The sequence below is a fragment of the Numida meleagris genome, chromosome 5 (genome assembly GCF_002078875.1).
Source record: "Numida meleagris isolate 19003 breed g44 Domestic line chromosome 5, NumMel1.0, whole genome shotgun sequence".
Classification (NCBI taxonomy): Eukaryota; Metazoa; Chordata; class Aves; order Galliformes; family Numididae; genus Numida; species Numida meleagris.
Genome location: NC_034413.1, coordinates 36213163 through 36226859, shown reverse-complemented (window position 1 = coordinate 36226859; position 13697 = coordinate 36213163). Strand labels below are relative to the sequence as shown.

Genomic DNA, 13697 nt, shown 5'->3' with positions numbered 1-13697 from the left:
GGAGACCACCATTATGCACCACAAGACCTGTTACATTTAAAGATATTTATGCTAGCAAGGCATGAATGTAAGCATTATAAATGTTAATCAAGAATTCTGCTTGCAGAGATAATACCTTAAAATACTGAATTTTATCTACTTGTTCACTGTGCACTTGTTACCCATGCATGTATCACACTAAGCAGAGGAGAAAAATCCCTGAACATGCAATGATACACAAACTAGTTATCACTACTGATATCGAAATAACTATCACTATTATTCTGACAATAGGGCAGTGCTCAAGAGATGTTAGAACAAAAGCAATCTTAAAAAGCACCAAAACCAAATAAAACAGCCATGCTCTGTATCAGAGCAGTAACAAGCAGACCAGCTTTGAGAGAAATGTGAAACAGAAACTACAAAAAAGGGCAATGAAGATGAAAGATCTGGAGTAGCATAGATGGTAAAGATGATGAAAGAGAACAGCGTGGCTAGTAGCATAGAACTCCAGGCATGAAATGAGTTAACTGCACACCCAAAACTAAAAACCACCTTTAGTTTTACAGCAGACTAGAAACTATCTATCTCAAAATGACAAACTTGCTAAAACTGGACAGATCACATGAATCAGCTACATTTGAGTCGCAGACTACCAGCATCCACATAGCTCCATTTCTATCATTTATTAAAAGTCCACAGTTATTTATGTTAATCATCTCTAATTTTCTTTGCTGCAAGCAGCATTATACCTGTGTGCTGCCAAAAAAAAAACCCTCCACCAATACTGCCCAGTATATACACACTGAAAAGGAAATTTTCACTTAGTTTAACTACTGCACACCTTTGTACATTTTAAGTGATACCTGAAGGCCAGTGTTTTAATATAAACATGAAGTTGTTCTAAATACCTGCCTAGACAAAGTACGGCACTAATCTTTAACTAGCCCTGTTCAAATTAGGCCAATCAGAATCCACTGAAAAACAAGCCAAACCAGAACAACTGTACTCAGAAGAAAATTAAAAATGAAGTACACAAGATCAGTGTAAACATGTTCTTTAATATCACTGAAGATAAGTTTGCATCATATTTAGAAATCCAGGTCTTAGGGGTTAGTTTCAAATAAATAATCATTTTGACTAAATGTTTACATATAAAGGGAGCTCTCAAAGCAGCAGTGCACAATTTAGAATTCCTCTCTGCTAACACATCCCCCAACAAGAGAATGTACAGTAGGTAGTGCACACTGGAAAAACAATCATAACAGAGCACACCTGACATCTTCAACAATAAACCACTGAATATGATGTTGAAAAAGGGGGATTAGAAGTGAGTGACGGCACGCACTGCCCTTTAAAGCACCACTATTCTCCACAGTCTTTACCACCATAAGAATGGTAAAAAGCCCGGGAATGCAACTCATCTTTTTGTTTCTAAAATCCACTCCCAGCTCAAAGATCAACACAGCAGTGCTCTGGTATAGGAAATTTATTCCCCAAACTGACATTGCAGCACAAAAATATCCTTCCCCTGACTGGCCTCTCTACTCAGGGAAATCTATCTGATTTAGGTATCTGATATTAAAAGTCCTTTCCAGTAACTGCAGAAGTAATTCAGAAAGCTTAAAAGCAGGTGAGAGTTGTTTGTAGTAGATCCAGGTTCACTGTACCGGAAAGAACCACAACATGACAGGCTTTAAGAAGGTACGTGGTTTCCAAGCCAAATACCTAGTGTCCTATGTGTACTCAAAAATAAAACCTTCAAAAGTAAAACATTTATTCCTCAAAGCGAACCTTTCCTTTCCTTAAAGGACTCCAATCATTCTGCCATAAAAATACGTCCAATGTGAAATCTCTCCTCAATCAAAACAAGAAAGAAGTTTTAAACCATAGAGACCAACAAGGAAAAAAAAGATCAACTATAAGAAAAATGTCAAAGACTTCCAGAAGAGTTACTGTAAGTTGTTTTGTTACTGTTTCAACAAAACATTCTCTACAGATGTGGGTAAAGCATTCTGTTGCTTTCTAGTTTAGATGAACATGCAACTGATCTGCAGTATGCACTGCAGTGCTCACCACAGAAGCATGTAACCAAGTAACATTAACCCCCCTAATACAGTTAACCTGCCTCATTACTCAAAACTTTCTTCTCCACTTCTGATACACCTGAAAAAAGTTCTGCATCTCTTAGCTACAAGTCAGTAAAAAAACTGTGTAATACTGCTGTGTACCTACTGAACAAGTATTACAGAAGTTAAACGATTGTTTCAATTGCTAGCTTGGCTTTGGCAAAACAAACTGGGATAACATACACTTTATACTTTACATATTTGAGAAGGGGATGTTGCAACATTTAACAAATACAAAATAAGTCTTAGATTTCTAGAACTGTCAGTACACAGGATTCCCAAGTTGCTCTAGACAGAGAAGCAGGTTCATCAATTTTCAAGGAAAGCCACATAGTCGGTCAATCTGGCCAACTGCTGTTCATTTGGAATTGGTGGAACCGGAGCAGGTTCTAGAAAAATAAAACAAATAACGCATTAATGAAATTAAGAAAGGAGATCAACCATCCATCCCAGTAGCAACGAAAAACTTAAACACGAGCCAGTGACAGGGCACATACCTAGGTTTGGTCTCTTAACTACACAGCTTTAGCTGACAGGCTTCATTTCTGTCATCTGCAACGTTAAGTTGTACAAGAGCTAACAGCAAAGGTACTTGTTAAAAGTTCCAGTTTTCAGCATGCTTCCAAAAAACATGTTGCATATACTGGAATCTGTCAATAATGAGGATTGACAGTATCTCCACTGAGAAAAAAGACTCCTGGAGCACTTCAGTTGCTCCTTTCCTTACAAGTTGTCACACTGAACATAATAAATCTACTGGCTTATCTGACTAACAAAAAGCACTGCACAGGTTGTGGGAAAAGGCAGTGCACGTACAAGTACTTGTATAAATGCTAGCTAGTCTGAAATTATAGTAAGGATAGACTGGAAGACAAGTGACTAAAACCTGCTAGATAAGTCAGGAATTAAAAATGACTGAAAAAAAGTAAGATAAATGTTATGTAGTTTTCCTTCTTAAAAGTTAACAGGCAACATTCAAGATGCAGTTAAATGAAACGTACTGCTTAGGACTGCAAGTACGTGTTAAGACAAGGCTGTAAACGACAGAATTGTTTTGAGAAGCAACATTCTAGCCCTTCAAATTGGCTTGAAATTAAACCTCTACATTTTAGACACTTCTGGTAGATGTTTTGGGCACGGCTTAAAGTGTAGATTCATACATAAGAGGAAGAGAAGATGGAAACGTGTAAGTAGTCCAATTAGCCCAGTTATATTTATTTGTAAGGGATGGACACAGTTCTCTAGGATTCAAGTCATATTTTGTAGTGCTGATGAAACTCTTTATATTAATCATGCAAGTCTTCAACATTTGCAAGTAGACTGTACACAAACAGGAAATACCTGATGAAGGAATAAATCTGTTGAAGGAAGCTTCCAGTACACCTGTAGAAAAATACAACAGAAGTTAGCCCACTGCACTAATTTTAACAATCATATGCGCCAAGCCAAACCTGCATAAAAAAGGTCTCTAAAATTAAGCCTATTCTGTGCCAAGGTTTTACTTCAGAGTTAAAATGCACAATGCTCAAAGTCCAGTGAATAACATATGCAGCTTCAAAACAGCTGACTGCCACTTTTTGCCTCAATAGTAGTTCTTGCAACCAAGTTTTGGAAAAGTACCAAGTGTAAGTAGCTCTTAAAACAGCTTATTTTGCAACCAGTTCATGAGAAAAAGAGAAACTGGTCAAAGGTAAAAGCTCAGGACTTTGGTTGGTCATCCTGCCCTAATGGCAGACAAAACAATGCCAGCACCCTGCCTGAGACAAGTTTAAGATGTTCTGGGCTCCAAAGACCTAAGAACTCTGCCCAAACAAGATTTTTTCCTCCCTCTGCTCTTAGCTTTATAGATGTTAGGTACATGACAATTTGACTCCTATTTCCAGAGCTGTACTGTACAGCTTAAGACAAAACATTACATCTCTGCCTTCACAGCTTAACATTCATCTGGGTCTCAAACAGAAAACACCCTTAGATACCACCTTAGGAAAAAAAAAAAAGTGTTTTTGCAGAAACGTCAATCCTGTTATTAACAGCATGATAGTTATAAAAGCAAAGGAAATTATACCCATAACTTTAGGTCCTCAGAACAAAGATCTACTAAATCCCTCCCTAAAGTTCAACTTCTCCAAACAAAATTTCTCAGGTTCAAAAACGGTATATTTTTGCTCATCTTTATTAAATTAAGACATGTCATTTGAGGTCATCCAACTTATGTTCCACTGAGTCAGAGCCAACAGCAGAGGAGGAGCAGGCAAAGCCATAGCATATCCTGTCTGCTTTTGTTTAAAAATGTTAATTTGAGGATTTAGTTTAACCCAGACTGCTTGTAACCTAAAACTAAACTCACTAATTTGTACTTCCTACACTTTATAAACATACCATGTTTCATAGCTGCATAAATCCATATAAGAAATGCAGCAAAATATTATGCAAAATTTTAATTAAAATTTTAATTAAAAGCCAGCATCTAATTATTAGAAAATGTTAAATTCAATGTCTAATGAAATAACAGTTCCACCTACCTGGCTTTTTAGGCATTACCATACGAGTGGAGAAGTCTGCTTGCCAGCCCTGCTCTAATACACCTGAAAAGACATTTTTTTTTTCCACATTTGTAAGAACAAATCTTATACAACTGCCAGAAACAAAACAGATGCACACTAAGACCAGTAGAAAAGCATCTCAGTACCCTGTTACAAACCCTAGCACACTTCTTATGGGCATTCAGACATTTAGTTCAACAAACAAGCTCTTGAAAGTAACAGCACATGAGCCTTCTCATCTTTCACTTTTTGCTCACTCCTGAATTGCTCTGATACACCCACAACATACAGCAGAGGAAAATAACAATGGTAAATAGTAGCAAATAAAACATTTATACCAAACTAAGCAATTTACCTCTATTTAATGCCTCATCAATTTTCTTTATAAAAATTTCTGAGTTTGTATATACGTTTCTGTTTACCATCACCTATAGCTCTCTAACCACTTGCAGAAATCTTCTCAATGAATAGATACAAAGTACCTTTCACAGCTTCTTCTACAGGAAGCCCAACAAAGGCTGCAAAATCATCTGCAACTATTGAGGTATATGCCTGAGAAACCAGTCCAAAAGCTCGCCTCCTAGTTGCATCTAGAAAGAGAGAAATACTGTAATTAGACAGTAGACTAATCTCCATAGCTAGGAAATCTGAGATGTTTTCAATTCAAACAGCACAAAACCCACTTGGAAAAAAAAAATCACTAAAACCTCAAAGTTCTCCCTCCCAACAATTATTCAGGTCTCAAGGGTCACAGCTAGAGGCAACAGCTTGCTTATACCATGAGAAAACCCCTCAGGGACAGCATTTCAACTCCAAATGCAGTTAGGGTACTACCACTCACAGGCAAACTGCAGTTTGGGAAACTCAGCTTTGGACAGTATTTGTCATCTGAAGTTAAATTTGCCTCAAATTATTCAGAATCAGAAAACTCATGAAAAAATCGTTAAAAATAGCAATTAGTTACAACTATTCATGACTTTTTCCCCCACTGTGTCTGCTTTGATAGCAAAGCATCTGCAAATCGGTTGTTCCTAAAGCCACAGAAAATTTACTATTGCAAAATACTTTCAAAGGTTTTTTTAGCAGTCTGTAGTGCCCTCTAGTAGCAAGACTAGTTATTTGCACATATGTATTACACAGCCTATAAGCGCTAAACCATTTCTTTAAAGCCATATTTAAAAGAAATCTTTATAAGCATCACAAGGTTCTGAAATGCCAAACCAAACTGCCAACACTCTTGGTTAAGTGAGTTTGACCAAGCTGTGTATCTAGTCGCCTGCTGTGCTATCACAGAATAAAACAAACTGTATATGAAACTCTAAGAATATACAAGAACATGCAACAGATAAAAGTATGCTGGTTATAATCTAAAAGTTTTTGTAGTGAGCTCTTCTTTTACATCCGATACCTAAAATCCTCTAAATAAAATAAAAACTTGGTAAGCTTCCTGACCAGTTTTGATTTTTAGCAATCCCAAGTAGTCACTTCTCAAAAACATACACAAATAACTTCAGGTTATGCGCTACCTGCAGGAGTTCAGTTTGTACCTTTAAGTGCTTCCATGATTGGTTGAACAGTCTCAGACCACTGATGTGCACTGATTGTTGTGTAGATTCCTGGGAAGTCTCTTTGCCAGATTCTTTGTCCTACTGACCAAACTGCGCCAAGTTCAGCATTTGCCTGTTGTCAAAAACAGTTAATTCAGAGTTGTCTGTTCTCTACAATGACCATTCTATACAACTCATTCCTACTGCCTTTCTTTCCCCATCGGAAGCGGATATCAATACCTGTAAACAATCAAGAGAGGAACAGTGGGAAATCTTGTTTAAATAGCTATAATTGCTGCTCATTCCTGACCCGTCCTTCTGCCAAAGCTTATCACTCACATGAGCAAAGTCTGCTCACATCAGTTGCATCAATTCAGGCTGGCATAGTAGCTAAAACCATGGAGGATAGTTTGCACGCAGAGTGCTGACTGGAGTTGCCAAAGGACAAGTACAACTATTTTCTCCTCAAATAGATGTTTCCTCCTTCAGCAGAGGCTTTACAGAGTGCAGAGGCCATCTGCATACTGAAGACAATTTAGCTTGAAAGTCATGAGCATGGATCACATTTAAAATGGTATCACGCTCACTACAACCGTTTTCCCACAATTGACTTTAAGGGCTACTTCTACTGTGTTGTATATTGGTCAACAGGCTCAGAACAAATGCCAGTCTATCAGAAGAGTAACCAAACACCAGTCTGGGTAGTAGAGTAACATCTTTGATTTGAGTAGCTAAAGCATCAAAACGCATCTTTGATCCAAAGGCAGTGCAAAAGAAAATGCCTTCAGAAAGTTAAATTTGATGGAACAACTAATATCAAGATATAACTCACTGCATAAGGTATTCTGCAACCTTACATGCAGTGCAACTCCAGCCCAGAGTCAGATACTTAGACCAGAGTTGTTGCCTTCCTCCAGCCGACTGCCCTTTATCTTGAGGTTTTCTAATAAAAACTCTAGATTTACAGAACTCTACGTTATAATATTACTTGAGAAGGAAAAGAAGCAATAGACAGATTTGCAACTTGAAGATCTCTGGAAGACCAGCATGCCATCTGCTGGCCGTGTATTCATGGCACAGAATCAAGCCCAAGGCTACTCACAAAACAGAAACCTTGGAGAAGGAAAAAGTTATCATTTTCAAGTTTACATGAAATCATTTTAGTACCAACTGGAATTTCATGAAGTACTTACAGATTTGATTGCAGGAGGGATTCTTTTCCAAAGGTACCGTGCATTGTTCCTAAAGAAAGTTTAAAAGACTTCTCAGCGCCTTCCAGAGCACACTCCCCACCAACATATGTGTCTTTATAAATTATACACACATGTACTAATGTACTGATATATTATAGAACAAAAATAGAAACTTAAGAGCATGAGCTAAAAATGAAACACTAGTATTTGTTGTACAAAAATATTCTTAGTGTTCCTGCAGCTCACTTTAGAGGCTAGAGATTTAGACTGTGCTTGTTCTTCCCAATCTAGCTTTCTCATATGCATTGTAGAGGCTGAACATACTGAAATTTTTAATTATTGATCTTTAGAGTACACTAGCAGAAATCTAAACCAGAAGTGAACAGAAATTCTCAGAAAGGTTTAAAACAAGTTTCACCACAATTTTCTTTTTTAAATTACAGTTCTACAGTATCAGACCAAAATTAATTTGAGTCAGCCTACTACGCAAACTCAACACAGGATGGAATTTGCCCTCGGAGAATCGTAGAACAGCTAGGTTTACAAGGGACTTTAAAGATCTAGATCTAGTTCCAACCTGAAAAACAAGGGCTCGTCCGGGATTTGAACCCGGGACCTCTCGCACCCTAAGCGAGAATCATACCCCTAGACCAACGAGCCGGCAGTATATGTACATGGCAGTGTCATTTACTCTGCCTGAATATAACCACTATTTCAATAAAACTTTAAGAGGAAAGGATCAAATTTTTACTTGTAATAACCCATCAGGCTACATTTAAAGGATTACAGTTTTATTCAGATGGGTCAAGATACAGATTTAGTTTGCTTAAACCATCAACATTCCTCATTCTTTATACAGAAAGCTTATAACTTTATAGACAAGCAGCAGCTTGCAATCTTACACAAAGCAAATCCAGCCTTGAAAAGCTACAAGTCAAAACACTGAAGCATTCAACGCTTTCCAAAGGAGCCAACTGCAGCAGTTAAACAACTTTTAAAATTCAACTTGTTTCCCTATGATCAGGGAGAGTTGGCAAGAGCCAACATAGGAGAATTCTTCCTGACAGTAAAGGTTGAGAGACCTAATTCTGGATTTTTTTTTGTCTTAATTTTTTTTTTTTTTTAAGACGACAGCATTTACCTGCATGCATGATGTTAGTCACTTGCCTGACTCATAGTATTCTAGCAAATACAGATCAATCTGGATCAGACTAATAGTAACAAATCCGGTATCTGAGGTTAAAGATTAATAAGAGCCACTTACATGTCATTATGCAACAGGTATAAAGCTAGAAGTTGGCCATAAACAAGGGGTGTTGCGATTCCTCCAGGGGCCTAAAGAACAAGTACAAATCACTTTGTTAGGTATTTTAAAAGTAGCTAAGTTCAGTAAAACAGAGCATTCCAAGGCAGCCGCAGTTTTTTATATTGGGCAATGGCTATGGACAAGTCATTGGAGGTCCACACGCTTCATTTACAACAGAAGTTATCACAATACTTCATTAATACAGTTGTATCTTCCTATGAGATACCGCTTGCATGTGCCAGTTTTGCTTATAAAACTTTTGTTTTGCCATAAGAATAAGAAAAATCACATAGTTCAATACACCAACGTTCTAGCTCTTGCTCATGGAAGCAGTAATCAACTTCATACTTCCTCAGAATCATCCCTTCTAGTCAATAACGTCATCTATCTTGACCTCAACTTCAATTCCATTCAGGGTACACCAGACCAGAAAGTTTTTTTGCTCATTTAAACTTCTTAAAAATCCCAACCAAGCTTTGACACCACACTTCAGCAGACCTCATAAACCATACAAATGAGACAAAAATGTAATAAAGTTATAAAATCTTGGAAGTCTACCATCATCTAAAAGCTGAAAAGATTGATAAATTGTTACAAAGCTTATAGGAAAAGGACAGCGCAGAAAGTACTCAGAGGAAGCCTAGTATTTATTGATTTATTTACAGCTACAATTTACAGGCTCGCCAAAGCCAAAAGGAGATTATGAGCAATTTCACTAAGGAGATATCATCCCCAGCTATTCTGACATCATTTCCAGGGCTCATTACCCATCCACAAACACAACAGTCTCTGCAGGTGTTCTCTAGATCGCATGCACTAAAACAAAGCTAGGTCAAGTAATAACACCTGCCTGAACTGTGCAAAGTCTCCAGCTTTTCTTTGTGCCAAATGCAAGAAAATTCCTTAGTTTCTCTGCCAGAAAACCAGTGGAACAGATGAAAAGGTAACTATCACCAAATGAACCAGACTGAAAATCAATAGTTTTGCATCTACAGTAACATTGATGGAAATAGAAACAGGGCTACCTCTGTTCTCCATAAGAAGTTGCAGGAAGCATGGCTTTGCTCTATCACATTTCCGGTCCCTAATGCAAGTTTAAAATGTCCTACAGCAACACCTGGCCTGTAATAAAAAAAGTCAGCCTATAGCATCAGCTCATGTTGTAAAACATGAATTCTGTCAGCAGGTAACACTGTGCCTGCAAGAATCTTGATGCGGATGCAGACAAGCACAGCACATAACTTACCAGCACTACCAAACTATTCGGGAACAGTTTAAATGGCAGCAGAGGTTCTCCTGTTAATCCAGGAGATAGAGCAGAGGCTTTAAACAGGGCACAGTTTAAATTCAGTGACTTTGTAACAGCCCCTGGATCTTGCTGACATCCAGCACAACACTTTGCAGCAGGGAAGTAAGGAAGGGATGCCAAACCTCTGGATGCAGAAGCAAAGCCCAAAACCTGCTGGGCTCCATCCCTGACACCCAGAAGGCAGCCCACAGGTCTGACAACGCTGCAGAGGCCAAAAAGGCAGATAAAGCCAGGACAAGGCAGGCTCAAATCAACTGCCCAAGCCAAACCACCACCACTGCCCTGAAGGCTGTTAAATCTGAATGAAAAGATAATTGCATTTATAGAAATAAACTGTAAATGAATTGATAGTTCTCACTGGGAATCCATTTAGTACATAAGCTTAACATGTTGTCTGAGGAGCAGCACCACCTCATTACCCTAACTATCCCTTTCCTCAGATTCCCTAATGAACACCTGCAGTGTAAGTGCTGTCCAGGTACTCTTTCGAGGATCTGCTCAGGTACACAGCTTCTAAGTAAAACACACAACTCTTCCACATGATACAAGGGTACACTTCTCCACTATACACGTGCATCCATCACCTGAGGAAGTGGATTGGCCATTTTTCCAGCACAGCAGCTCCTCCACAACTCCATAATGCTCTCCCACTGAATTAGGGACATACTAAGAAGCTACAGCACCATGGTGGAAATATGAAAGGGCACCTGGGCTCAGCAGAGAAACAGGAAATTGAAACAGATTTTTTTTTGTTTTCAAGTGAGGCTCAGTGTTGCAGAACTGTTAAGCAGTACCCCTTTCCATTTAAGGATTATTCTTTATCCTGTAAAACTGCACTGCTCATCAACAGCAAGCTGAAAAACACTAGTACAAGCAAACACTGACTACATCAACTCTCTCTTTTCAGTTGCTAAGATAACAAGATCTAAAGTCAGAATCACTAAAGAGTATGTGAAAGGGGAAAATTCATATTTTTCCTTTCTTTCAAATCACTGCAGCACGAAGCATAAGCTTCACATTTATAGAAGTGCCACAAACTCCACAAGACCCCTCCTGAGAGGTTTGCAGATATCACCAGAGAATGGCTTTTAGCATCATTATAGCAGCAACTGCATTTACCATAGGATTATGGTATTGTGATTACCATTATTACAGAATTATGAGGAATTTAGGCTGTTGTAATGTGGTCAGTGGACAAGGAGTGAACATGTAGAAACTGTTCACCTTTATTGGGGTTATGACAATTTTTATGTGAGGAACTACTTTTGCTGATCTAAGTCAATCAACTTCATGAAAATTGAGTGATAAATGCTGATATATGTCAGTCTTAATGATACGCCAGCACTGCACACAATCAGACTCGGGAACTCTTCACACACCCGAACTTAGAAACCTGTGCAGGAAGTTCCCAGCGTGGGCCCGCTAACCAGAGATTCACAGACCTAGAAGGAATTCCCCAAGCCCAGCTCACTGCCCGCCTCCTTCCAACACCTTCCTTTGCTCAATCACACGGCAGCCGCACACAAGCGGACTTCTCTCTCCTCCCCTTCCAGCCGCTCCCTACAACTCACACCAAAGCGCGCGCACCCGCCCGCAGCCCCGCGAGTTCCGAGGCGCTTTCCGCCAGCACAAGCGGGCCAGTTCGAACCCCAGCCCCACGCCAGTCCCTCAGCAGCCCCCGAACCTCCAGCTCCTGAGTCTCGCACTGCTCCAGCAGCTTCCTGAAGCCAAAACCACCCTCCGCCATCACCGCCACCGGCATCCTCCCGCAACCACAACTGCCTTCCCTCAGGCGGCGAGCGCGCCTCGGCGTCACTTCCGTCTCAGCCATTAAGTACTTCCGTCCTCCGGGAGTTGGGGGCGCTTCTCTCCAGCTCTCTTATGCTCTGGAGGACTTCGGGGACGGGGATGACTGGGGGCGGGGCAATACCATTGGGGGCGTGGCCAAAAGCTTGGGGGCGGGGAGTGGGCGGTGCAGAGCTGATACGGGGATTGGGGGTTTGGCCTTTTCCTCTTATTTCCTTGGGTCTGGATGCAAATAAGTGGTTGATTTCCACTCTTATGCGTTGCCTATGGGGTGATGTATAAGAGGTATTACATGTGGCATGTATAGCATGACACATCCCATATATCTGTGTGTAGGATATAATATTCATACATGTAGCTCCATACATATCTCCATATGTATCTCTGTATATACCTTCTCCATATCTATACACACGTATTTACAGGAGATACTTATATATATATATATATATATATATACACACACACACGCATATAACATATATATGTATATATAAAAATATATGTATATACACACACACATATATATAAACAAGATATATGTATAGGATACATATATCCAGAGTATATCCATATAAAAATGGCAAAAAGGGATATCTATATATATCCTCTAAGGGTATCCTAGATGTATATATATTATTGATATATAGATGAATACCTGCGAGAGAGGTAACACCGTAACAATCCGCCAGGATAAATGTGAAGGACTGCTGCTTTATTCAGATGGATGGCGATGCAGATTTAGCAGCTGTGTGCCCACAAAAGGCCACTTTGGGTCCCACTGGCCGTGCTGGGCTTGGGTGACACTGTGGTTCCTATGGACTGCTGGACAAGGCTTTTGCATTAAGAAAAATAGACAAAATTGAGTGACGAGAGCTTTCCGCGAGAGGGCACCAGCTGCAAGGGAAATGCATAAAACCTGGGGAAATATGAGGGTGGTTTTGTTGCTCTGCTCCTCTTTGCTCCAGTTCATCTCCTGACCACCTCCAAGTGCCCCACTGTCCCCTCCATGCCAAAAACTCATTCTGTTTTGGGGCAGCCAGGCATCTTTATATATATGTATATATATATATATTCAGTCTTTCATTAAGCTTTTGGGACAAAGGAGAAAGTGTTGCTTTCCAGTGCTGTTAGCTGAGCTTCCCAAAACTGCCAGGACCACAGATTCTATGCAAGCAATATAACTAGAAATGCCCCTTTCCTCTCCCATTTGTTTGTTTTTTTCCCCCTCTTTCTCTTTGCTTGCTTTTCACCCTCCTCTTCACCACCTCTCCCACACCCCGCAGCCATGCTGGGACAGCTTTCATCCAGTGGAGAACAGCCTCTGGAAGAGAAATATTTCATGCAAAATTACAAATCCAGCCCAAACCTGCCCTGTTGCACACCTGTACTGAAGCTTCTCTCTCCGCTCCAGCTTTTCGACAGCTGTGTAAAGATGTGATAGCATTTCTGGGAAGGAAAGATGCAAGAGGGGAATATGATTTTTTGCATCTTTTACACTTCTCACATCACCTCCTCTTCTCTGGGCTGAACAACCCTCAGCCGCTCCTCACATGCCTTGCCCTCTGGACAGCAAATACTTCCCAATCTCATCTCCATCTCAGCTCCAGCAGGATCCATCTATAAATTCCCAGCTCCCACAGGCTGCCCCTCCCATCCCCACTGATGGCCTCATGGGCACCATCTTGTATCTCCAGACAGTGACCAAGTCAGGATAGCCCAGTGGTCAGTCACAGGGTCATCTGCTTTTCTGGGGAGCTTCTCTTTGATTTAAGCACTAAAGGAAGAGCCTATCCTCAGAAAATCTGGCCCATGGCAAATCTGGACAGGTTAAATTAATGGGAAATCTCTTTGGCTTGAAAGGATCGTGGTTCTGCTTTTGGCC

The 13697-nt window shown here is 40.0% G+C and overlaps 1 protein-coding gene and 1 non-coding gene across 2 annotated transcripts; both read right to left on the bottom strand.

Moving 5' to 3' along the window:
* Positions 1021-11847, bottom strand: COPS8 (COP9 signalosome subunit 8). The gene is made up of 8 exons (XM_021399499.1): positions 11691-11847; positions 8656-8726; positions 7392-7440; positions 6199-6331; positions 5134-5241; positions 4631-4693; positions 3450-3491; positions 1021-2497 (listed from the first exon to the last, which is right to left on the bottom strand). Exons 1-8 carry the CDS (start codon positions 11835-11837, stop codon positions 2418-2420), a joined length of 693 nt encoding a protein of 230 aa, XP_021255174.1. The 5' UTR covers positions 11838-11847; the 3' UTR covers positions 1021-2417.
* On the bottom strand, positions 7980-8051 carry TRNAP-AGG. Its single transcript has one exon. It is a non-coding gene; the product is annotated as a tRNA-Pro (tRNA).